Source organism: Cloeon dipterum, chromosome 1, assembly GCF_949628265.1.
Source record: "Cloeon dipterum chromosome 1, ieCloDipt1.1, whole genome shotgun sequence".
In the NCBI taxonomy this organism is placed as follows: Eukaryota; Metazoa; Arthropoda; class Insecta; order Ephemeroptera; family Baetidae; genus Cloeon; species Cloeon dipterum.
The window spans coordinates 18,058,849-18,083,427 of record NC_088786.1 but is presented as its reverse complement, the minus strand read 5'-3'; the positions used below and the strand labels follow the sequence as shown (position 1 = coordinate 18,083,427).

The following is a 24,579-nucleotide window of genomic DNA, read 5'->3' as shown; positions in this document are numbered from 1 at the left end:
GGCGGTGAGCGGCTGATCGGAAAATGGGAAGAATAGGGGTTGCCACGGGTCGAGTTGATTGGCGGACGGGGGCATTGACTGTGTAGTAAGCTGCGCTCTCGCACCTTGCCTGTCAGCCAGATTGTGAGGGGCTGACACTCGCGGGCACGCAGTGAGTGCGTTTTACGCGACTTTATCGCCGGCGGGGGTGTGTTTGCGACCACGGCGTGTCGCCTGGTGCAGCCCGCCTTCCATTCACCGCGTCCGGTCGGCCAGCTCGGACGCTTTCATTCATCATTCGGGCCAAAAAGCTGGCGGCCCTCCGCCCCCGCGCCACCGCCGCCGCCAGCGCAATTCAATTAGCGTGAGCAGACCGCTTTCGCCGAGCCAAGCTGCTGCGACGACGTCCTCCGGCCCAATCGATTCCCAAGAATAATATGCCGCTGGTGTCTTTAATAATAAAAAGCAGCGGCGGCGGCGACAACAACACCGGACGAGCAGCGGAGGCCGTGACCAAGTGGGGGTGGCGATAGGGTTGCCACCGGCGGGCGCACGGCACCCAGGTCTCACCAGCATGACGTAAGCGCCTCGCACTGCGCGAGTCAGGATATTTTGCATTGCAAAGCGTCAGCCCAGCACGATCCCACAGGTACATACAAATTCTTAACATTCAAAACCTCATCTTTGCAACCTTCTTCTTAAAATAAAAATTAAGTTTTGAAGCGATGAAACAAAAATTTTGAGCTTAATTTTGGTTTATTTGACTTATAAGGGTTTCCTAAAACAAGTAGACAACAAAATTATCAATGAAACTTCATATTGATGCTTGAAGAACTGTTATAATTAAAAGAGATAAAAGGTGCTTTAAAAATAGAGATGTCTCTTTTAATTTTTGCTAACTAGTTCCTGCTATCAACTGCAGTCCTTCTTTTATGAATTAATACAAAACGAATTAATTTCATTCTTAATTTCTGTTGTAAATTTAATGTTGCATTTTTTGTTAATTTCAATTTTTGAACTTATTCCGTTTCATGAAATAGGGGTGCAGTTAACAGCCGTAACTAGTCGGCAAAAATAAAATGATGAATATTTTACGGGGATAGTGTCCGATTTTTTCTTCTCTAAAGAACGAATCTTTGAGTGCTACCTTGAATGGCATTTTTAGATTTGATTCACTTCATGTCATTATTTCCCCCCTCATAACTTCTGGTCCTCCCTTGCATAAATTTCATTCAATGCAATAGTTTTTGAACTAATAACTCTAAATGGGCCATGATTTTATTTGATTTCTTTTCCTGGTGGAGATATTTTAGATCAGAGGTCAGGTCAGGCAATTAACCAAAGATCCTGTTGGTAAATGCCAATAAAGGCAGAAGAACTCGAATTTGTTAAAAGATTTGTAATGAAATTACTTTTTCTGGGTGCACATTGCATTTTTACTGCTGTTTAATTTTCCGTATCTCTACAAGTTTAGGCTGCTGGTTGCAGCCCTAATTCATAAGCTTCCTGTTCCGTCTGATTATCTGGGCTGAGAATAACAAAAATAAAAATGAAACCTAAATGTGTTTTTAAAATTGAAAAATACAGACCCTGAAAAATATTTAAGGCCTTCTGAATGGAGCGATTGATGCCATTTTTATATGTTCAAATAATATTTTTGCTCTAATGCCACAAACCCAAAATGTTTGTTTGAAAAAAAGCAGATTTGCAACAATTTAATCAATTATTATCACATAACACATAATAGCGACAACCATGCAATTCATGGGACTTTTAAATTGTTAAACCTGTAAATTACCAATTTATTTAAAGTTATTGTTTTTGAAAGCACAATAATGGAGGATAAACCTAACCCTCACAAAGACCATTATCGCACTTTCATTATTAAAATTAGCGTGCATGCACAAGATAATTGTTTAATGGTGCGTCAGTGTACATGGCAATTCATCGGTTGACGGTGGCGGTGTGTGTTTTCAGGCACGAGGAGGCATCGGCGTGAGTGGCAACCTTAGCGGGCTGTTGGGGCGATGGGATCGCGAGGGATGGTCGTAGATCCATACGGCGCTGGCGTCGTGGCGTCAGGTGGCAGCCGTTCTCCGCGGGCGTCTGCGCGGAGCCGATCGGGGGGCGCGCTGGCCCCCACCAGCAGCGGGCTGTACTCGGGTGAGCTGCCCACAGTGGACCGTTCGCCGTCGAGGGGTGCGAGCGGTGGCGCGGCGACGAGCACCCTGTACGGGCCGTACTCCCAGCCGAGCTCAGCGAGAGGCAGCCCCGTAGGCAGACGAGGCGCGGCCGCGTTGGCCGCCTCCACCGGCCGGCCGCACGTCAGCCGCTCGAGCAACAGTTCGCCGCTGCTGCAGCTGGATCATGCTTACTACCCCGGCGGCGGCACCATCGGCACCTTGGGCATGGAGGGACACTACTACCCCGACGAGCTGCTAGGCGGCGGAGGCATGGACCCGTCGATGGAGCGGCGGTCGGGTGCGCCCGGCGGCCACCACCGCTCGCGTAGCGTGTCCCGCTCGGGCCCCGGCGGGGTCGGCTCGGGCCGCTACGCCTCCGAGCCGCCGCACCACGAGCGCGAGTTCGTGCCGATCAGGGAGCCGCGAGAGCGCTCGCTCGACCGCGGCGGCGTGCGCGAGAGGTCGCTCGACCGTGGCATGTACATGGAGGACGAGCTGTACGGGCCGCCACCACCGACGCACCGCTCGGCCCGTGCGTCGCCCAGCGCGGCCATGATGGGCGGCACAGCCGCCGGCCTCGATGGCCGCGGAAACTACATCGGCGAGCTCACCTACCAGAACAACGACCTGCAGCGAGACCTCGCCACCCTGCGAAAGGAGCTCGAGCTCACCAGCCAGAAGCTCGGCTCCAGCATGCACAGCATCAAGACCTTCTGGAGCCCAGAGCTCAAGAAGGAGCGCGCCCTGCGCAAGGAAGAGTCGGCCAAGTACTCACTCATGAGTGACCAACTCAAGCTGCTCAACTCGGAGAACCAGGTAGGCCCTTCATCGCCCTCAAATAAAGTAACACAACCCCTCCCCAAAGGTTTTTTATATGCTGTGTGTTTTCGGTTTCATGACGATTTTTACCAATATCTTGCCGGCATTATATATTAAACTGTAAATATGTTAACTATTTGCCCACATGACTTCGACTTGAGCTATGGGTAGACAGATAATTCTGGCGAAATTGAGTTCAGGAATATCATTTTTTTAATAACTCCACAAAGCAACGTAATTTTGTTACTTAAACCGCTAATTTAGCATTTTTGTTTTTTTAGTTATGATCTACTGGAAAAGAATGGTAAAACCAGGTAGTACAATAGTGTGACCCTGCCCCGAATCAATCCCATTTTTCAGGCCCGGATGCATCGGAGAATCGCACTTTATTTAATTTGATTCTTAAGTCTCGAATAAAATTTGGTCAAGTATACATCAAATAGATGTGTTTAAAAATAGTAAATTTCTGAGCAATTACAAAAATATTTTCTTGCAATACAATGGTTATTTCTTCGAAACGAATTAGGGGGTTTTGTGACGAAAATTTGCCTGCTGTTGCCTACGAACACACAGCCTTGCATTATTTCACGATCATGTTAAAAATTGAAGAAAAATTTACTTACCTCAGTATTGATCGAATAAGCGTAAATTGCGATTTTGAGACCACCAGACGGCTGCTGTTTACCTAACGAAAGCCCTTCTTGTTATTTGGTGCCAATCTATGCTTTAATCTCGCGTTTTCCCTGCTCAGCAGTTGCGTGATTATTTCTTAATTCATGCCTAAAGCAGATCAAACTTAACAAACTAATATAGTCACGCCCAAAGTCTTGCAACTCCGAAAAGTGAAGGAAATTTAAAATCATAAAGTGTCGTAAAGTTAAATGGAATCCTCGTTCCTCCAGAGAATTAATTAATTAGTTGAAATCAGCTGGAGCATGAAATTAAAATCGATTTTGAATTCGTTTGAGCCAATCGAAAAAATCCGTTTTATCTTCCCACAGCAGTTTGCAGAAGGATTGAAATATTTAACAAAATCCTATTCTGTCTCTAGCAGAACAAACACAATCGTCTCAGATCACGCTCTGCGTTCTTTATCCACGGGCTAATTAATTCATTCACACTTGGCTCACGTACACACGAAAGTTGCGCCGTATCGCGGAGCAGGGTGAATAAATGGGATTGAAATTCCAGCGCCGTGGTGGCCTCTCGTCTCTCGTGCGCCTCAGAGCAACATCTGCATAAAATGGATTATTTTGCCGGTGACGTGCTGCAGCACAAAAGAGGATCAAAAAGATTTTATTAAGCAAAAGTAGGGCCGGCTGGCTGGCTGCTGCCTGTGAAAAGAATGAAATTCCGATGTCGGCCCCGATGATGCATTAAAGCGTGGTCGCGCATGAAACGAGTACTTTTTGCAGCGGGCTTCCTGTCTTTTGAAGCAAACAACCCCCGTTATTGAATGAGAAAGCGAGAACCAACACATGCTTATTAGTCTCCCCCGCGTACAGTGTCCTATTTCAGCGTAAAATGCAGTGTTCAGCTAGAATTTCCTGAAATAACAAGAGCAAATACTGTGGTGGAGCCGGGGCGTTTTTCCAGCGCGACAATTTTCGAACTAATTAATTTCCTAGTCTCGTTTTCGACCTTAACATTTTTTTGCGGCGCTCATTAAAAGGGCGCAAAGCTGGCGTGCTTCCTCTCTTGTGCACACAAGCAGACGTCCTTAATGTGGTCTGCACGCACGTCGCGCTTTTGAAATTAAATTTACGCCCTCGCTCGTTTGCCTTGATAGGAAAAAATCGGTCTCGCCTAACATGCTTTTTAAATTAGTTAAAAATAGCAAAATCCCATTTCGACAAAGGAAAGACCCACGCCAAGGTTTCTTTTCTAATGAACGTATTAAATAAATTTATTTAACTCTCCTCTTGTCTCTCAAAAAGTACAGTCTATTAATTAAAAGATGGCCCTTTGAGATTAAAAGAGCAAAAAAAGATAATAATAATTAGGGATGCGTGCAAGAGAAACTGTTTTTTGTTTTATTAAATGGTGCAGCATTTTATTTATTTAAATGGCCGCTTGTTTCTTTCCCACTTAAAACGACAGTTGATCGATTTCCATTAATTAACCATTGGTAAATGACAGACTTTTTTTGAAAATTTTGATCTTTATTATCTCGAAAAACACGTACACCGTGAACATCAGCAACCACTATCTCGCGGAAATTTCTAAATGGGGGCGTGATTCCTCGGAAAATAATACAAAGGCGAGGCACACGTGTCACAAAAAGTAAGAAAATATTAAAATTGGATGTTTACTTAGAATTTAAAGTAAAATCTTGAGTAAATTATCGATTTACTGGTTTCCAGAAATTATCGGAGATAATCGATTTTTAAAATGCGTCAAAATGATTTTTAAAACTCATATTTCGTACTCATATAATCTCCCGAACACCATATAAGTCACAGAAAATCTCCATAACAACTCAGTTGTCTTTTTAAAGCATCTAATAAACGATCGATTTTTTTCTCAAGTCGTGTATACGTTGTTTGGGAAATAAATTTCGAGTCAAGCCAATTCCACTTGGTTAACAAACATGTGAACATTCGTAATAAATTGCCTGTTATTGCTCCCTGGAGTGCCACCATGAGTGTAGGACCTGCAGCAACAATTCCAAAATTTGCGTTTTTCGGCTATCCGGTTTACCTTAATAGCAACATTAGTGGTGCAGACTCGCAGACACACTTTTCCTCTTTGTCGACTCGCATGTCTGAAATGCTTTTCACCGAGCCTATTAAAACTGTTAAGGCACAGGCATTAGCTGAAATAAGCCGCGTTGTTATTACGCTAGGTAAACATTTTCTTTGATAGAAACCTCACCGCTTCATCTTTCCATTTGCAGCGTTGGCTACCTGCACACGCCGGGTTTCGTTTCGCTGGCCGTCGGTCTGGCTCGGTGCTGTGCAAAAATGTAATGTAAAGACACGGTCGACAGCAAAAAGCATCCGCAGCGTCGCACACAAACACACACACACATTTCATTTGCCTAATTCGCAAACTGCCGCCTCGCGTAGAATAATTTTCGCGTTGTGCGCCTAACAGTTTGTTGGCGCCTCTGGCTGCTCTGTGGCGGTTCCGGGCGTCTCCGGCGCCGCTAACACGCAGTTCGCAGTTTGTCCAGGGTTGCGCAAAAAACAAACGCAAACGCGCGCGTGTATGTGTGGTGAACACGAGAGAGAGAGAGAGAGAGAGAGAGAGAGAGAGAGAGAGAGAGAATCTTGCCCCGCGGGCAGCCCATTCGCCAAAAGTGCCGCAGAGTTGGCCATTTCACACTTTTTGCGGCAGAATCCCACCCCTCCGCACCCAATCTTTGACGTGGATTTTTGTGTCAATTTTTGTTCACACCTCACTCGCTTGACGGGGGGATGATTCGATTGCCGCAAACAAGGTTAATCGTTTTAATGCAAAGGGATTTCGTTCCTCCCACAGTTTTCACACGTGACTCAAAGTGAATAAGGGTCACGTCAAGAAATGAAAATATTTTTAGAATCATTTTGATGAACGAAATCGTAACAACAAAAACATTTAGAAAAAACGAAAATTTCACCAATCTTTTTTTCAGATGTCCTGGAAAATAATTTCCCGCTTCTCTATTTCCAGCGGGAGCGTTTTTAAAAAAATTGATTCGAATTTACCAGCAAGCTATGCAACCCGCCAGAAGTATTAAAATAGTCAAAATAAAAATAAAAATATTAAATCTATATACATGTAGTCTAATATTGATTTTATGAAAACTCTCTAGGAAAAAATTTAAACTCTGCTACAAGCCGTTTCATTTCTGCACGCGATTTTCGAAGGACGCCTTTTTGTTGGAAAGTATTGGAATGCGGCCAGTTATCAAGAATCGTTTTAATAAAAAGTCACTGAATCGACAAATTTCTATTTATCAAAAGATATTGAGTTTTCTTACACATGTTCTCACGCTAAAAAATCTTGAAATCAATAATTTCCACGTTAAATGAAACTGTCAACTTCACAGCCTAAGGAAAGGTATTAAACTTGTGACATATAATTCTCGTGACCCAACTGCAGAAATTATTGAACGGAACGGCCAGGGAAATTTGCATGCGCTCGAGTGTGCATGGCAAGTGCATAGGATTTACTACCCTTATGACGGCAACGGCCGAATGCATCAGTGCTGCGGTGCAGGCTGGCTATTGTTGCACCGGTGTCACGTCTGGAGTGTAATAAAACAGCCCAGCACTACTCGCGATTAACCAGACCGACCAACAGGGTCTGCTCTCACGTTATAGCCACATCGGTTCATTTATTTGTTCGTCGCTTCGAAGGCACATTTTTAGAATCGCAATTCTGGCTGATCGGCAGCTCACATTGAACGTGAAATTTTTAGTTAGTGTCCGTTATTTGCGGCTATTTGTTGAAACTTGAGTTCAGCTGATGCGTCAAATGCTCAATTTCGGTGTTTTATTTTTTTTTACTAAATGGGAAATTATTCGATTCATCAATACTTTACACTTGATGGGAATGGAAATATAATTTTGTTTAATTGATGAAACATAATCAGGATCTCCGTAAGGTTATAGGTAATTTTCTGTCTCTGGCAAGGCATGCGTTGGTATGGGCGCTCCGTTCCTCATCAAGTGATTATTTGCGGTCGCAACAATTGCTATTTAATCATATCGTGCCTTCAGTACGTGCGTGTGCTTTCGCCAAGGAAATATACAACTGCCTGTCTGCCGTCTGCACGAGCAGAGCAAAGTCGTTGAATGCGAAGGTGCTCCGAGGGGATCAATCAATGCGATTGTTCTCCGTAATTGACAGAGTGCCGTTCAATACGTCCATTTGACATATACTGCACTTAAAGTGATTGGGGGTTTGCAATTTAGCAGTTATGATTTATGAATCGAGAAAGTGTAGGGAACTGGTAGGAAGAAACAAACCTCTTTTTTGCCCATGGACAAAAAATATATATATCTTTTCTTTAAACCTTCTGAGCAGCAGTTTTGTGTCTCGCAATAGGTGATTTCTGTTTGCTGCGTGATCACCAAATTTATACTAAAGCTAGAAAATTATTTTTAAATTTTTTAATCGAGGGCAATTTAACATTACATTTAAGGAGCACTGGCATTTCATTTTTGACAGTGCCAATTGATGAGGGTTGAAAAGATTTAGCAGCTTAATCACTCAGTCGAAAATTTGTCACGATGTGCAGGCAAAATTCGGTGTAAACCTAAAGACCGTAAATTGGGCAGTCCTTGGTCTAAACCCATCAAAAAGTGCCACATCAGAGAAGGGTAGCGATTCTATGATTGGCTTGGCGCTGGCCTAGCAGCTAACAGCAGAAGAGGAGCTTGCGCTGGTTTCAACTGTGTCTCTGCCGTCTCGTTCTAGCTGTGATTTGATATAGGTCAGCGCTAATCTAATCAGAGAACCACTCCCTTCTCCGGCGTTCTTTTAACACTGTTTTCCTGGTCGAGGCCAAAATTACGTTTATGCATATTTTGGCACTTAGTGCGTCCTGTCTAACTGTCGACAAAATGATACAGCTCAGGAATCGATTGGCACTGTCGAATACTAATAGATAATCTAAAACGTTTGTAGTTAAGGTAGTTAATTCAAGTATCTTGATAATTTCATGACAAAATTCCACAAAAAGCAAAACGTTGCCCAACTGTGTATATATCTCTCAGTTGAAAACTCAAAATGACATATTCAGCTGTGCTAATGGAACTTTTGCGGTCGAATTGAAAACAACTCTGACCGGTGGCAGACCAAATTAGGTTGGTGGTGCATTCGAACGTTCAGGCCTTTGATTAAGGCCGGACGCGCGACTGTCGATGCACGACAAATGAGCATCCAGCCGACTAGGTGTCCGCGTTCACCCTAATTGAGTTCATTTGGTCGGCGGGTGGCGTGGGGTGTAAACTAATTAACCCCGTCCGCACCCTACCCACCGAAATTTTACAGCGACTGCAATGCGCCGCGCAGAAAAGAAAACTGATGTCTGTACTATTTTTCTGCACTTTTCCGTCGCGACGGGGGCAGGTCGTAAACGAAGCGAAATAAGAGATTGGAGCAATTCGCCGCCACACACACGCTTTCGCCTCGTAAAAGCGAACGAAATAAAGTGCACTTTTTGCCAATGAAAAAGCTAATGGGGCCAGTCAGGATTTTATACGCCGAGATGCAATCAGAGATCGGAAACGGGGCTTTTAGATAATGCGGAAAGTGCGTTGAGCGCCGGGAAAATCCAACTCGGTTCTTGCAGAAAAAGCCACGTTTTCCTGGGAATTTCGTCTGCAGAAAATCGAGTGAAATTGTTGATCAGCAGCATGACTTTCGTAAATGTTATGTTTAAGCGGCAATGCAATTTACTTCCGGGATGAAAATCAAAATCAAATCATTTACGCAAGTTTAAATAGAAAGGTTGCAACAATATCTTTATTGTTGTTTAAAAAGACAGTTCGTTTGCATAGGGCACAAACTTTGAAAATGGGAGCAAATGCGAGGAGAGAAAAAGTTTTAAATCAACAAGTACGTTATTACGCGACAGAAACACAAAGCCAAACTGCGAATAAACACGTTCTCTGCTCCATATTTCCAGAATTCGTATATTACAAATTGCGCTGTGAATCACGTTGTCTGCCGAAACTTTTCGCATTTTGCACGTACACTGCTACAAGTATAAAATCGGACAAACGGCACGGAAAAAGCTGGCAGTGAAAAGTTGCGATTCTCTGCGTCCATTGTCAAGCCCGGCTGCCCGGCGTCTCGTGGCCTCTTATGCTCCAGATTAGCCATCGCGCCAACTGGTGACGTCACCGCATAACAATACTAGCCCGGTCACCCTTTGAGTTGGAACACCACGAAAGCGGGCTTAAAAATATTGTTCAACTCGATCTTTAATAATTGTCAGGACTTCACATGAGCTGGTTTCTTTTAAAATGTGAAATGACTTGATTTAGAGAAACTGAATTGATAATTAAGTAAACACTTTAATGAAATGTGCTCAAAGTTTGGAAATTAACAAGTACTGTGAGGAAGCACATAATCTGTGCAATTTTTGCACAAAATCAAATCTATTTCCTCTCAAATCTGAATAAGCTTTCCATAACTATTTTGTATTATTTTTTCGAGACTGACTGCAACACAGCGTCCCTTAAATTACACGGGGGCTTTTCCAGAGTTGAATGTCAAGTGGTCTCTCTCGACTGCTGCTGCGCCATGTTTTAAAGATGCTACTTTACTTTCCGCCTGCTGCAATGCAATTATGGCCAACGTCATGTGTATGTGCGCCGCAAAAGAATGAAAGCGGACTTTTGCGACATGAATCTGCAAGAGGTTGTCGAGGGATAATTAACGAACCTTGCTTTCTTGCACTGCGCCGTTCCGATTTAGCTTTTGGCTTCAGTCAACCTCGCAGCTGTTTTTGCAGACCGGCTCCTCGCATTGTGCCGCATTGTTCTTAACGGCTCTTCTTGCCGGCGCCGACTCCAAACAAATTGAATTAAAAATTAAACTGTATTATTATTCTTCACATTTTTAATTTATGAGGTGGACTTGTATGTAGTCTAACTCTCATTTGATGATTGCATGGGTGCTGCAGGTTGCAGCATTCTTGAACGAGATTGTGGTTCATAAATCTCCTCCAAATTAGCCGTTTTCGTGAGCAGTAAAAACAAAGAGGGGCGCTGTGAAAGATGTCTATGAAGGGGTGTCTGTCTAGCCACATTCCGTTGAAGCTGAAGGACGTCAATTGCGTTCAAAACAAAACTTGATTTACGACCTCTTTTATTTTCGTCGTCGCCTGATAAATCAGAGGCACCGGAGAAGGATTCGCAAAATGCTCACGTAGCCGCGATTTGTAATTTCGTCGCGCTTACTCCGCGGGCGCAAAAACGGATAAACAGTGAGTAGAAAAAGACAACAGAGTGTTTTCGCGTGGCGAGAACAATCTCGTCTCCTTTCTCTCTTTTTAGATATGAGCTGGAAAATAAGAAGTTGTCGTGCGTTTGGCGCCACGCACGAGTCTTGCCCGCCGCCACTTGGCTGCATGTGACCCGAAATGAAGTTGCTCTCTCTCGTTGGAAAAATAAATGACTGGAATGCAGCCAAGACGGCGGTCGGGAGATTTATCCAGCCTTTTATTGGAGTTCGCTGACTGAGAAAAAGCTCGCGTGATTTGCAAAGTACGCGCTTCTTTAACTGCTCAAATTTATAACTGTTCAAAAGGACACGAACAAAGTTGTACTACACACCACACTGTGTGGCCTTTAAAAACGAATCATTTGAAGAAATTCCTGTACGGCTTGGCATTTGGAAAATTTATTAGTGTGTCTGAAAAATAATCGATTGGAAAATAATGCAGGCATCGACGCACACTTTTAAAGAGGATTGATATAATGGGGTCCTTCCATTTTTTCATGTTCTGGATGATCGCATTTTGTGTTTCGAATTTCACATGTTGTTGGTGTTGGTAAGAGGTGTACAATGCACTAGACTTTCAATAAAAATTTCCTCGCGCTTATGGAGATGAATATCATCGCTTATGTGATGAATAAACTGTGCAAACGGAAAATTAGCTCGTCCAGGGCTTTTCGCATTGCCCGCCTAGCCTCTCTTGTTAAACTTCTGATGCCGTGTTTGCCGATTTCGACCCTCGCTCGCAGGTTTCATTTCCGCTGCTGGAGACGGGCTAGGACCGCATTAGCACGAGCAATTACTTGACCGCCGACGCTCGAGACGCGAAGCTCCCCTTTGCCCGGCGATAAAGGTCCTCGTATAATTTCGATCACTTCCTCAGTCACGTGAACTACTCGACCAGAGTGACTCAAAGGACACGGTACCCAACCGAGGCTGGAAAATAAATTCTATAAATTACCTAAAACAGGGAACTGCTTAAATAAACTTAAATAATAAGTCAGGTTCCAGACTGTGGGTCCGGCGTTGGCAAGGGCATCATATTTTCATGAAATTTGGTGGAGGTTTTACCCTAGCAGTAGACCCTCATGGCCAACCTGAAAATTAAACAGATTTACAAAACGGATTTTCCTTGCTTTTCGAGAAAATTGCACCAAAATATGAAAAAATATTTATTTCTCTCCCAAAATATGGAGCTCATAAGCAATGCACCAATTCCACACAGTTCGACCTGAATTTATCAATGAGAGTACCCACCCTTACGGTTTTTTAGTTAAATAGGGTGTTAAAAATTAGGGGGTGATTTTAAACTGATGAAAGAATAACAGAAAACTGACTTTGCTGCTTTTTTCAGATTCGGCAGTTGTGCTAGGGCACCTTATTGATCCGTTTTTTCCAAGCCGACAGAATATCAGACGTTTAAGCTCTGCAGGAACCAAATCATACATGCGAACGAGAGCAGATAGTGCCGTGATGACGGGCACAAACGTTGGCGTGTGTAATAAAATAAATTAGCGCATGCGTGCCCCTGTCGGAATGCCACACTCCACAAACTGTGAACGCAGCAGCAGCAGCATTCACGGCTGGCAGAAAGATGAATAAATCTAAAAATAGACAGGCTGATTATCGTGGAAAATAGCAAGCGCGTTTTGGGTGTGGAGAGCGGCACTCGCCGGGTTAATTCAGCGTCGCGGCCCATGATAATCGCTATCGATTTGCAATCAAATTCGAGCCTGCCAAGTGGCACACAATGCGGGCGAATCTCGGGTTTGCCGGCGCCGCGCGGCCGACGCACGCGGACTGCTGCCTTCTAGCCTTGGGTGTGCGTATCGCGAGCATTGATTTTTTCCCACAGCCGCTGAGACACTGTGTCATTCTGACGGCTACTCAGCCGCAAAGTGAGTTAAAAGGGTTGAAAAAGCTAAATTACTGATTTTTTCGCTAGGACGTCAGCCACCAGCCACAAATCAGCTTTCGTTGCTGGATGTTAGGGTAGGGAATAAGACGGAGCTTAAAAACGAGTCTCGTGTCTAATACAGCCGGTAAAAGAAAATAAAGTTGATTCCCCTAGAAACGTAGCCATTACAGTCGAGACTGACAAGACATCAAACTTTATCGTCACCAGACAGTTAGTTTGCATGTTACGGCTTTGTTCGAGATAAATTATTTCCCTTTGGCCCTGCTTATTCCAGCGGCCTTACAGAATATCATTTTATAACTTTCAAAATGTTTTATTTATAGAGCAGATCATTATATTAAATAAGATGTGCAAAGCTGTTCGATTTTTGCTCAAAACATTATTTTTTATTTTTTACCTGCTGAAAAACTGATTTGTTTAAAAATCAATTTTTTGGATAGTAATCGGTGAAAAAAAAGTTCAAAATTTTATACTTATTACGCCAAATTTTTTCACTTGAAACGACAAGTAATCAATATCCCCTAGAAACCCCTAGAAAAACGTTATTTTTTAGAAGTCACCAAACATAAATTATTTTGTCAACAATATAACATATATTTGTTCAAAGATAATGTTCTACCGCCTCTTTTCAAGTTGAATCTATCCGTTTTTACACAGCCCTTTGACAAAAGCGTGGAGCGCAATTATTATTCGAGTCGAGGACAGATGTAAGTTTGGTTCGGGGAAAGGAGAGCCTGCGGTCAGGTCTTGAATGGCAAAAACAAAAACCTCTGGCTCGCCTCGCCTCGCCACTGCTTTTCAATTTGGAATTTCTGTCTCGACTGCCTCTGCCGACGGACCTGAGTCTGCAACATTTCCGCTGGAATTTTGCTCGAGGGCTTCTCTGTGAAAACGCGCGCGTCGGTGGATTTTTCATGTCGCTAATTTGAGGGCAAACGCTGCTGTCGACAACATTCTTTTTGTTTTGCAGCGAAATATTGCGGTTTAGTCCAACATTAATTGTTTTTTCTCGGAGAAAGCCATTTTTAATTTAAATAGTTTTGAAATTTATTCCCTACGCGACGCACTATTTAATGAAAAGGGGGTTTATTTAATCAAGTGGACCTATCCAAATCAAGTAAAATACAATTTTGAGACCAGGACATAGGAAAAAGCCAAAGTCTTATTTTGGATATTCATTGGGATGTCCAAATTATTTTCCTTACCGGGTCCGTTCAGATCAACTCTGTCTGGGCAAATTCGTAATTATTCTCTCGGCTCTTTCGAGCACCGACCGTCCGTGTAGAGTTCGTTGAGGGTGGGTTCATTTTACTTCTTTCCTCAACATGTATGTTGAAGCCCGTCCGTTTGTGTTACGCCTCGTCGGCTGCTCGGTTAAGATTCACTTGACCCATTAAATGTTATGCCACTCGGTGTTCTTGAGAGGATAGTACGGCAACTTTACGTTCGAAGCGAAAAGAACCAAGTTTTTTTTGTAGCGAGAATAGAGGATCTGTTGATTTTTTAAAGCGGCCGCTGCGAAATAAAAAACCCTGGAGGGCTGGTTGCGCAACCAGGCAATTGGAAACTTGTTAAAAATTCAAGCGAGCCTTTCGACAAACAGCGCTTTGCACGCGGCCTCATATATCCGGATAATGCGATTGTGCGCGGGTGCCAATATCAAGTTTAGGTGTCGAAAATTTTTTAAATCGCAGATTTATTTTTAACATATTTGTTTTCAGAGGGAGTGTACAAAAAACGCTCTAGCGTAAAAATAAATTATTCAGCATGTATGGAAAGCTAATATATTCCATCAGTCGGTCGGTTGGGAATGTTGGAAATTTATTTTCCTGCACACTAGAGAGAAGAGAAAAGTGCAATTTTTCTCCTGTTTATGGCACAAAACGACTATTGAAATGAAGAGCGTCATTTCGCCGTAAAAAGTGGCAATAAAGCCTCCATGCGGCGAGCGTTCTTTCATTTTCCGCTGAAATGCACCTGATGGAGGAGAGCACGAGCTGCAAAAAGGAGGTCGCCGCCGTCGGCTGCATCATCAACTCACGGCCGCGGGCAAAATGTGACACGCCGCTCGTCTCGCTAAATGTGATAATGGATCTAGATCTGCGCCCGCTGCCTGCAGCTATACTGACTAGATTTAAATTTAATAATCCAAATCCACCGGGGCAAAACGATTTCCATTTTTTGAAAAATCACTTGAAACATTTCACTGCGTGTTCTCTTTACATGTTATTTAACTAAATTCGCTCAATTACACAAAGCCAAATGGCTAGATTGTTAAATATCTATGTAAACCAATGATCGATTATTTTTTCGGTGGCCGCTATGATATTCAGGCCACTAAATGAGCATAAATCGTGAGTTATATAGCATTTTGAAAATTAAATTTTTTTCAATTATATCCACAAAAGCAGTAAGCTTGTTTTCCGCTTAGCCACACCGGTTAAATAAATCGACCATTTTAAGCAAAAATCGATCATTTTATCACATCCTTAGCAGAAGTAAAGAACCCACTATCCCAAACGCAAAATTCGCCCACAATAAAATAAAATTAGAGCAATATTTCGTTTCATCATTTCAAGAAATAGTTATTTCCTGGGATCAATTTTGGATAAAAAACATTTTTAAGAAAATAACTATTTTACGCACAGCCCCCAATTCAGTTTTTGCCTCGTTCTGTGCCAATGTCATTATGGTGTTGATCCTCTCTCTATTTCTTCTCCTTGTTCTTATTCTGCGCGCGCCGGCTCTTCTTTTTTGCCACACTAGTTGAAGCAAAACTTCAAAGAGCAATTTGAGCTCGGTTATTCTGCCGACGGACTGGCGCGCCGCACTAGCAAAATGCTCCCTTTTTCGCTGCTCTCCGATATAGGTTCGAAGCTGCAATTTTCACCCCGGTACCGCAGCATTCCTCCTTGATCCCCCGTTTCATTGGAAAACGCAGTGGAAATCTGCTTCCTGAGCTCGTTTGCCTGAGCGGAATTTTGTAATCAGTTTAAAAGGCACTGATGCTGTCGTTGTATGCATTTCCTCTTCCCTGCGCAATAGGGGGCAAACATATCTCTGGGCTTTTTCCCTTGCTCGGTTGCAATCTATTTAATAAATTGAATCAAATTAGAATCAAGTTTAAATCGATTGTGTGGCAAAAAAAACCATTAAGAAACTTGTAATCACAATTCATCATACCTGGAGGAAAACGTCATGTTTATACCGTAATGCGCATCAATCAAGTTAGTTTATATTATATTATACCTCCATGTAATAAGTTAATGTCTCCTGAATTTTAAATTGTTTTTCTGCTGGTTAGGAGACGTTTATTAAAACCCCTTTCCGCCATTTATCTTCGCCAGCGAGCCGGCAAGTGTCAGCAGCATGTTTAGCCAAGCAGCTTAGTGCTCCGTATTCAACAAAAAATCAGCAACAAGATCAAATTAAATTGCTCATTGTGTCACGTGTGCAAATTTCGCTCGGAACCTCTGACACGCTTGAAATTGACTTTGCGCGCCGTGTTGTCTTCCACGCTCTTTATCTTTCCAGGCAAACAACCATGCTAAAGCTGAAAAAATCTCTAAGATAAACTCGGGCGCGTGGGAGAAAGTGGAGTGCCATTTGTTTAAATGTAGAAAACTTGTGCCTCGAGTGACGCCCAGGGAGGAACATTCAATTTGGTTTAATAGGAGCAGAAACACGCATCAGGAGAGGGCTTTCTCATTTTCACTGCTTCATCGAGTGTATAAACAGACAGACGGAGGGTAGGGCAACAAATTGTGACTCTAGAGCAACGAGGAAATACCCAAATTGGAACGAAACACACATGAACGTAAATCTTTGATAATTCAAAGGAATGAATAATTTATTAAACACGAAACTGCGCTCAGGACAAATCACAATAAAATTAAAAACAGAGATGTTCAAAATTTCATGTTGGCCACGGCTCCAAATAAAGTTACAGTATTTTTAACAGTTCAAAAATTGGTAAAATGCAAAATGCAAACAAATAGTTGATAAAAATGCAGTCATTCATCGAACTTATTTTGTTTTTACAAATAAAAAATGGAACCATGGCAGGCGTGTCGTATGTTACTGAAAAAGGTCGACGCCAGTTATGGTCAATCATTGCAGAGGGGACAAAAAATCAGGATCTATTTAGAACATTTTAAAAAACTGCTTCGGCTGCTTTGGAATGCTTTTTTCATGATTTAAAATTTGCCCGTGTTTTAATCTATTCGTCTTTGCTCTGTGACTTTGCTTTGAGAAATAAATAAGTGCATGTCTTATATAGATATATTAAAGGGAAGCACGCACTGTATAAATACCATATTATTATTGATTTGCGCAACGAGCGAACGTCGGCGACGGTAGTTTTCCCTTTCCTCCAGCCATCTTTTTCCGCTGACTTGGTCAAAATTGGTCGGATCGATCGGTCACAAAAAAGAAACATTTGACCGTCGAGAAGCAGCATGAGCGTGTAGATAATTACATCAAGGACCAAGCCGCGCCTGAGAAGAATAAGCCATTTCCACGGGCAACATCCCTAAACTCAGCAGCAAAAGTCAGAGGAGCATTGCCCCAGGGATGTGAAAAAATACTTGATTAACTTATTCAGAAAAAAGTCCAATGCACGACACGAATTTCCATTCCCCAGACGATTGATTTGTTCTTTTTTCTGCAGAGCGGAGGAATATATGAAAAGATATTAAATTGATAGTCTTTACTTGTTTCGATTGCTACAATATTTATAATATTTCGTGCCTGATAGAAAGTAGGAGAGTTGATATAAAAATTATCTAAAAACAAAGTCAAATTTGACGATCTTCCTGAAAAATGTGCCACGCCTTCTTTTATTAATTTTTCAGTGCAACCATTCACAACCATACACCCTCAATTTGAAATTACCGCGAATTACACCCTCTTCCAGTGGTTGCTGCTCGCAGATAATCCACTGGACGTGGTCTCGATTTAGAAAATTTAAAAAAATTGGTCACTTTTCCAACGGTTAACTGGTGGAAATTAATTATTTATGTGGAAAAGAAACAAGCGGCGATTTCTCTGATGGTATAGTTGGGAAAATATGAAATGTTGAGCATTTAAAATCCGATCTTCTCAAGACATATTAGTTTGTGCTGAAAATATGTTATAATCGACTAAAGTGAGCAAAAATCGAATATTTTTGCACATCGATACCAATCGAATAGATTATTTGACAATGCGGAGCGCACAAATAAATCATGGTATTTGCCGAGTTTGAAGAAAGCTTTGCGCACAAAAGGAGAGACTATTTTTCACATCCCCGGCAGGCAAACACACACTCTTTCGGCACAATAATAAATAGGCGTGGGTGGTGTGCGAGTGAGTGAGCGGCGCCGAGCGAGCGAGCGAGTGAGAGAGAACGGCAGCGCGGGGCCACTATCGATCCCACTTTAGCGCAAGGCAGCAGGCCCTCGCTCTCTCTCTTTCGCGGCCTCCAACGTCATCAGCAGCAGCATCACTGACTGGGTCGGCCCCTTTCTTCTGCTTTTGGTGCAGCCAGAACACCCCGAGTGCATTATGGTAGACCCCACGCGCGCTTGCTTTCAAGGACGTTCGCTCGATTTTGCCCTCCGTACTGTGCCGCCCTCAATTGTGGTGCGTGAACCCCCGATCGGGCCGAAGATACTCGTCTTTCCCATATGTACGATAATTTTCAACCTCAACTAAGTCGGCTGACTATTTTCCCTTTCGTCACAGTGTAAATGAGGTAATAATAAATAGAATCTTTCTTCAAAACCCTGACTCACAAATTATTCTCAACGTTTTCCCACGAGAAAATCAGAAAATCAATCGACTCTGCTTTTAGCATTCTGATGGTTAATTTTAGCGTCGGCTGAATCGGCGAGCACTTCCTCTTGCGAGAGCTTATTTGGCTTTTTGCGGGTTCCGTTCGGTCTGGGCATGAAAAATGGAAATAAATATTTGATCAGCGTCAAGTCGGTATATGTTTTCGCCGTGCTAATCCCCCGCGGCAACCCCCGCCGGAGGATTATATCCATTCATAGCTCTGGATGACCCGAGACGGGGATATTGAAAAGCAAAACCCTCCAAGTCATGCTCAAGCATGCCGGTGTGAGCTGTAAAAACTCGTTCGACTGCTGCTCTTTCAGTTTATTTTCATCCAACCACTGGAATTCCAGCTTGCGGGAAACAAGATTTTTTTAATCTGTCTCTAAAATTTATCCAAGGAGGACAAAGTGAGCACAAGCGCTGGATAGAAGCCGGCTAGCATCGTTTCAAATATAAAAATTTGATCATGAGCTCCAGCCATTGCCCACTGCCGCTCGCAATCAGTAATAGTGTTCCTTTTCCACTGTGTGGGTGGAAATTCTCCAAATGCGAATAAATCTTTTTTTAGGATCTAAATTAAAATTATCAGGACCAGCTAACAAGTGCGAAACATGGAAATTATCTAGAGGAAGTAAATAAGACGACGTGCTTGGAGAGGCAGGATGAGATAAAATGCGAATCGATAGGGAGTGCAGCTCGAAACTCGAAAGCGATGATAAATGAGCGTAGATTCCTCTCTGGTGGTGCGTAGGCATCGTCAATTTACCATTTCCTTGAGTCTCGTCACGTGAAGGAGGCGAAATATACAGTGTGTGAAAAAAGAGCAACATTAGACAGACCCAGACTTCATTAAAGGCAAATGGCTGCAGCAAACGTCGTGCACCAATAGTTAGACAAGGCGGCGCGCAGGATTATATTAGGAAAAACTTCGCCTGTTGGATGCTTTTTATGCAAATTAATAAGGCCCGCCGTCGGTGGCGCGTGCCACGCTGATCTCTCGGCCGCTTTTTACCCCCCAAGTGGTGCTTCTTCTTTCTTTGTTCAAACACTTTTCGGCCAGGTCGCGCCAGCCAGTCAGCCACTTTGTTGACAGTGAATTCAGCCGAGATCCTGTAGTATCTCGATTCGAGTTTTGTACTTGCGGTGTACTAGTTGCAATTAAATGTTTCAGGCATTAAATTTTTCTAACCAATTTTATGCATGAAACGGTTCTTCTTTGATCGCGGTCGGTCCGCTTTGGAGCTGCTAGTTGGGGTTGATCAGGCCGAAGAGTGTAACGAGAAATCTACATATTTAACTGCCAAAACACGAAACGTTAAAAAACTGTGAAATAAATCCACAAGAATCACTAGAGAGTATATTAACGCAACGAATGACCTTGATTTATTTAGTGGATTGTTCTGCAAAATGTATTACTTTATTTTTTTCTTTGGAAATTTGGAAAAGGTTAATTTTTTCATGTTGCCGCCACTTAAATTTAAAAAAACAGCTTAACATTTTTCATGGTAATCAAACGGCGTGCACTATCTCCTTGGTCTCCTTATTGAAGTTTTATTTCATCAGGAAGGATATTTAGCGCTGCATATTCAATAGAGGGAAGGCTTGAGCCTTGAAGGACCTTTGACATATTATCCTTACCGACAAGAGTAATCAATTTATTACTTCACTCTCGTGACGCGAGCAAAGTACGGCCGGCGCCGCGGCACACGCACGAGGCGTTTTGCCCAAATCAGGCTTTGGTAAATGTTTGCCTGGACCAATATAGCAGCGACATCGTATATCGTAATTTACCTTGACATTGAAAAGAAGAGAACCTTGTTTTTCCATGTATTGTGCGCACTCGACGAGTTTATGGGCAGTAAATTTTGGGACCTGCTAGAAATCAATCGATGATGTCCCCGGTGCCCAACTTTTATTGTTCGGATGCAGTAAAATCATATTTCACGAGCCTGGTGACGCTGAGGCCTTCACAGCGATATTTCATCCTGAGCACTTTTCGCACGTGGCTGCTCAGGAGAGGGTAGGCAACGCGCCGGACACACCTGTCTCACCTGACTGCATAATCACTTCACCGTCGGGAAATCAGAACTCGCCCATCAAAGAGAAAAGAGACAAGAATTTTAACCAGTAAGATCGTAAAAATGTTATTGTCAATGATGTCATCGTTAAACTGAAACGTGTTTTTGTACTGCAATTTATTGCTTATAAGATTTTTGGAAGTTTCTATCGGGTTACATTATGGAGGGGACTGGGAACATCTCATTTTCAACATTCTATCGGCACTAATATTTATGAACGAAGTATTTATTTGACACAAAATGTGCACATAAGACAACGTATATATAAATTAACTGGTTTATCACAGAATTGGCATACAGAGTTCAAGGTTGCACAGGAGTGATAAGACTTATAAGCATGCATTTTTAAATTCTGTGTTCTAGGAAATCTGCCAAAAATGCAGCTCCAACTTTTGACAAATATGGCGACGGTTGGATCTTTGTGTTTACACAATTGAGCGTACGGCAATATGCATGCATATTGTGCGGACGCCTTACTTTCGGGATTCGGCGCCGGCAAACTTTTGAGTTATCAGTGAATTCGGCTGTTGGCACAGTACCGAAAATATAAAGTTACAACCAGATAAAATAAGAGTCATTTTTGTTGCATAAACATTACAAAAATACATACAAAATGATGGAACTGACTGTTTGCTTTCCACTCATTTTGACTAAAGTGAAGTTGTTCCCAGCACACTCTTTTGTTCAAATTGTTTGACACGATTCCGAGTCAGGAGTCTTCCCTCATTTGCATTGTGGCGTTCATCCGCAACGCGAAGCATTTGATTATTCACAGATCAGTCACGCACTTTGCTTACTGGACGAAATAAATTTATTCTGTAAAAAACACATAACAGGAGGAAAGCCGGCGGAATGTTGTTGGTTTTATGAATAGTATCATTGGTAAAATAATTTAATTTTTATCTCGTGACAGATATAGATTATAGTTATCTGTCAAAACTAGTAAAATATCGTGGATGTCACGCTATTTTTTGCACTCCCGAGTCAAGAAAGTACTGCACAGCGAGCAGGTTTAATTGATTCACCGACACGATGGTCACGATATTCAGTTTTATATGAGTTTTATAATTAAATTAAATTTTTAACTTGATACCGTCAAAAACTAGCTTAGAAAGGTGAAAAGTTGTCTTACTCGTATCTCTTTAACAAAAATCATTTGATCTTTTTAACTCATTCAACAACATGTCTGTATCCAATCGATTATCTTCCGCTTTTGAATGTGGAAAAGCGTGCGCTTAGCAAGGTTTCAGTGCCTGCTGAAGCATCCCTCTTGGCACACACGTGCGTGTTAATTAAATTATTCATGACCGCGCTCTAGTGTCCGCGCACTAAATTCATTGCGCCTCTGGCACGAATTAATGCGCGACAAGCTAGTTTTAAAGCATTCAGACGCTCTGATTTTACTTTCAAATTGGTCCGAAACGCTGATTTATGCTTGCTTATTTGCCTTGCTCGTTGGATGTAACACGACTTTATATAGCACAAAAAAGAACGATCGATTCTTTAAAAATCCAATGAAATCACAGCTATTTAGAACTTAACACATATCTTCAAACGGTTTAGCTTATATTGAACAAATTTATTTTGCACTCCATAGCTTACTTGTATTTAAAGTTATAAATCTGGTATGTTTAATTTAATCAATTTAATGCATTTGAAAAACGGCAGTATCCTAACAATAAAATCATCAATGATACAGTACAAAGCAGTTTAAAAAAACGCAGAAGACGCAAAAATTTTCGATGTCGCAGAACTGTTGACGTCATATCTTATCTTGAAAACAAAAAATAAATTGCAAATGATATTTTCAATCCTGATTTTATAATTTTTGTAAGAGTAAAAAATATGAATCAGGGCGTTTCGATCGCACGTGAACTGCAAGATTATGCGAGAAAGATGGCGGCGGCCCATTGATGGTGCGGGGGTAAACAGCCGAGTGTATAGTCTCTGTGAATGAGAACGGCTTTTCGCTGCTGCCGCTGTTTGTGTAGTAGTTTTGAAAGGGAAAAGTTACTCTCTCTCTCTCTCTCTCTCTCTCTCTCTCTCTCTCTCTCTCTAATTTATTTAAACGCACTCGCACACAAACGCCATTTATAAGCCCTAGCCTGCGACCGCTTTTGTCGGGTGTAAATTAAACTGGACGACATGCACGTGTCCAGATTAAATTGAACTGTAGATCCCAATTCTATATTAAAACCACTATTGTGTGAGGGTAACACAGGTTGAGAAAAATACATGCACCAAGCTGAAATTGTCTGCGATATCCTGAAAGTAACTTTTACTTTTATACTCTGAAAAATTCCCTAGTTTGCCGTTCAAATTTATGAGAAAATGGTTGCATACGAATCAAGCAACGAGCACTCTTTCTCCCCATTGAAAATCATGATTCATTTTGTCAGAAGGAAATTTACACATCATTCACACCCTTGGATATATCGCGACGAGAGGAATGTAGACATTAAGCGAAATATCACTGACATTTTCAATAAATTTCAGCAAATTCTGAAATTAAACTGTTTCTTGGTCCTAATTAAGTATTGCTCATTGCAGCGGATAATATTCAAATTAACAATTTTATTAAATGCTTATTAACTGAAGTCAAAAATTCAAAATAATTTAATTTCTATCTATCCTTCTATCAATTGAGAAGTACAAACAAAATTAATAGCCCTTTAAATTTTTTTGCATGATATATGGCCGTGCGTGCCAGGTGCAGAAAGCAAAATAAAATGTAAGACTTTCATGTCCGCAAAAGAGGTGCATGTGTGTATAAATAATGTGAAAAACTAGCGTGGAAACGATGATCCTCGCGGGTCTTTTATATAGTAGGCGCGGGCTTTCGTCGTCTCTCCGGCATGGAGAGCAGGCAATGCCGCATCAACAGAGGGCTCGGCGGCGAGCACCGCCGCCGCTACCACCACCGGCGTCGACGTATGCGCGTATTGATCGCGCTTGGAATCAATGGCCCTCTCTCTCACTCACTCCGAGGCCGAGTCGCGCGCGCGTTTGCTTTCTCCCTCTGCTCTCGCGGCGTCTCCATCTCTGCAAAGTCGGCCGCTTGAAATTGCCCAACTTGTCGACCTAACCCATCCAGTCGGCTGCCGAAACCGACTCCGTGAACAAGAACCCAGCAGGGGTGGCGCTCGATTACCCCCTCCTCCGGGGACGCCGTCCGGGAAATTGGGTCACTGGAGCTCTCGCGCCCCTCGCTTGGCGGGCTTCGCCAAATCCCGTACGCGAGGATAACCCGCGACACCGAATTATGATTGGCACGGGATGCTTTTGTCACCGACAATTTAGCTCGGAGAAAGAGAGTGTTTCCGACAGTCGTGAAACGCTCTGCAGGTGTTTTAACAACTCCTTTCTTTTGAGCTAATATGATTTTCGAGGCTACGATTTTCCGCTTGAATTTAGAAATTTGAAATGTAGAGATCGAGAAGTAAATTTTAAAATGCCAAGAGTGTGCGCACAAAAAACTTTTTTGTAATTTTGGAAAAACACGAATGCGGAAAATATTGACCTATTCAAAACCTTACTCGTTACCATTTTTAAATTTCTGGCTTAAGATAAAAATAATTATAATTTATTATTGTTACACTTTACATCCTTCATTCGATTTAGTCTTGCCGCTGAAAAGTCCCACTTTGCAAAATAATAGTTCTTCTGATTTTTAAAATAATTCGATAACAAGTTATGAGAGCGCAGGAGAATAATCTAATGAAACAGATAAAACAGTTGCTTTGTTAAATTTCCCAAACAAATAACAGCATTAATGCTGTCAATTTTGTTTAAATAATCGGCAAATTCCGATTTTTTTTCAAATCGACGAAGTGACCAAACAAAGGCTTGC

The 24,579-nt window shown here is 42.3% G+C and overlaps 1 protein-coding gene across 4 annotated transcripts in view; it reads left to right on the top strand.

Moving 5' to 3' along the window:
- The first annotated feature begins 53 nt into the window (after positions 1–53).
- Positions 54–24,579, top strand: part of brp (bruchpilot) — a 45,800-nt gene continuing 21,274 nt past the window's right edge. Inside the window, exons 1-2 of one of the 4 annotated variants that reach the window (XR_010574137.1) lie at positions 54–628; positions 1,957–2,978. Coding sequence is in view for 2 of the 4 variants with exons in the window: in XM_065476718.1 (XP_065332790.1) it covers positions 2,007–2,978 (972 nt within the window). In the remaining 2 variants the exon portion in view is untranslated. The remainder of the gene's footprint in view (positions 629–1,956; positions 2,979–24,579) is intronic. The other 3 variants (XR_010574138.1, XM_065476718.1, XM_065476719.1) reach the window with 3 other exon arrangements.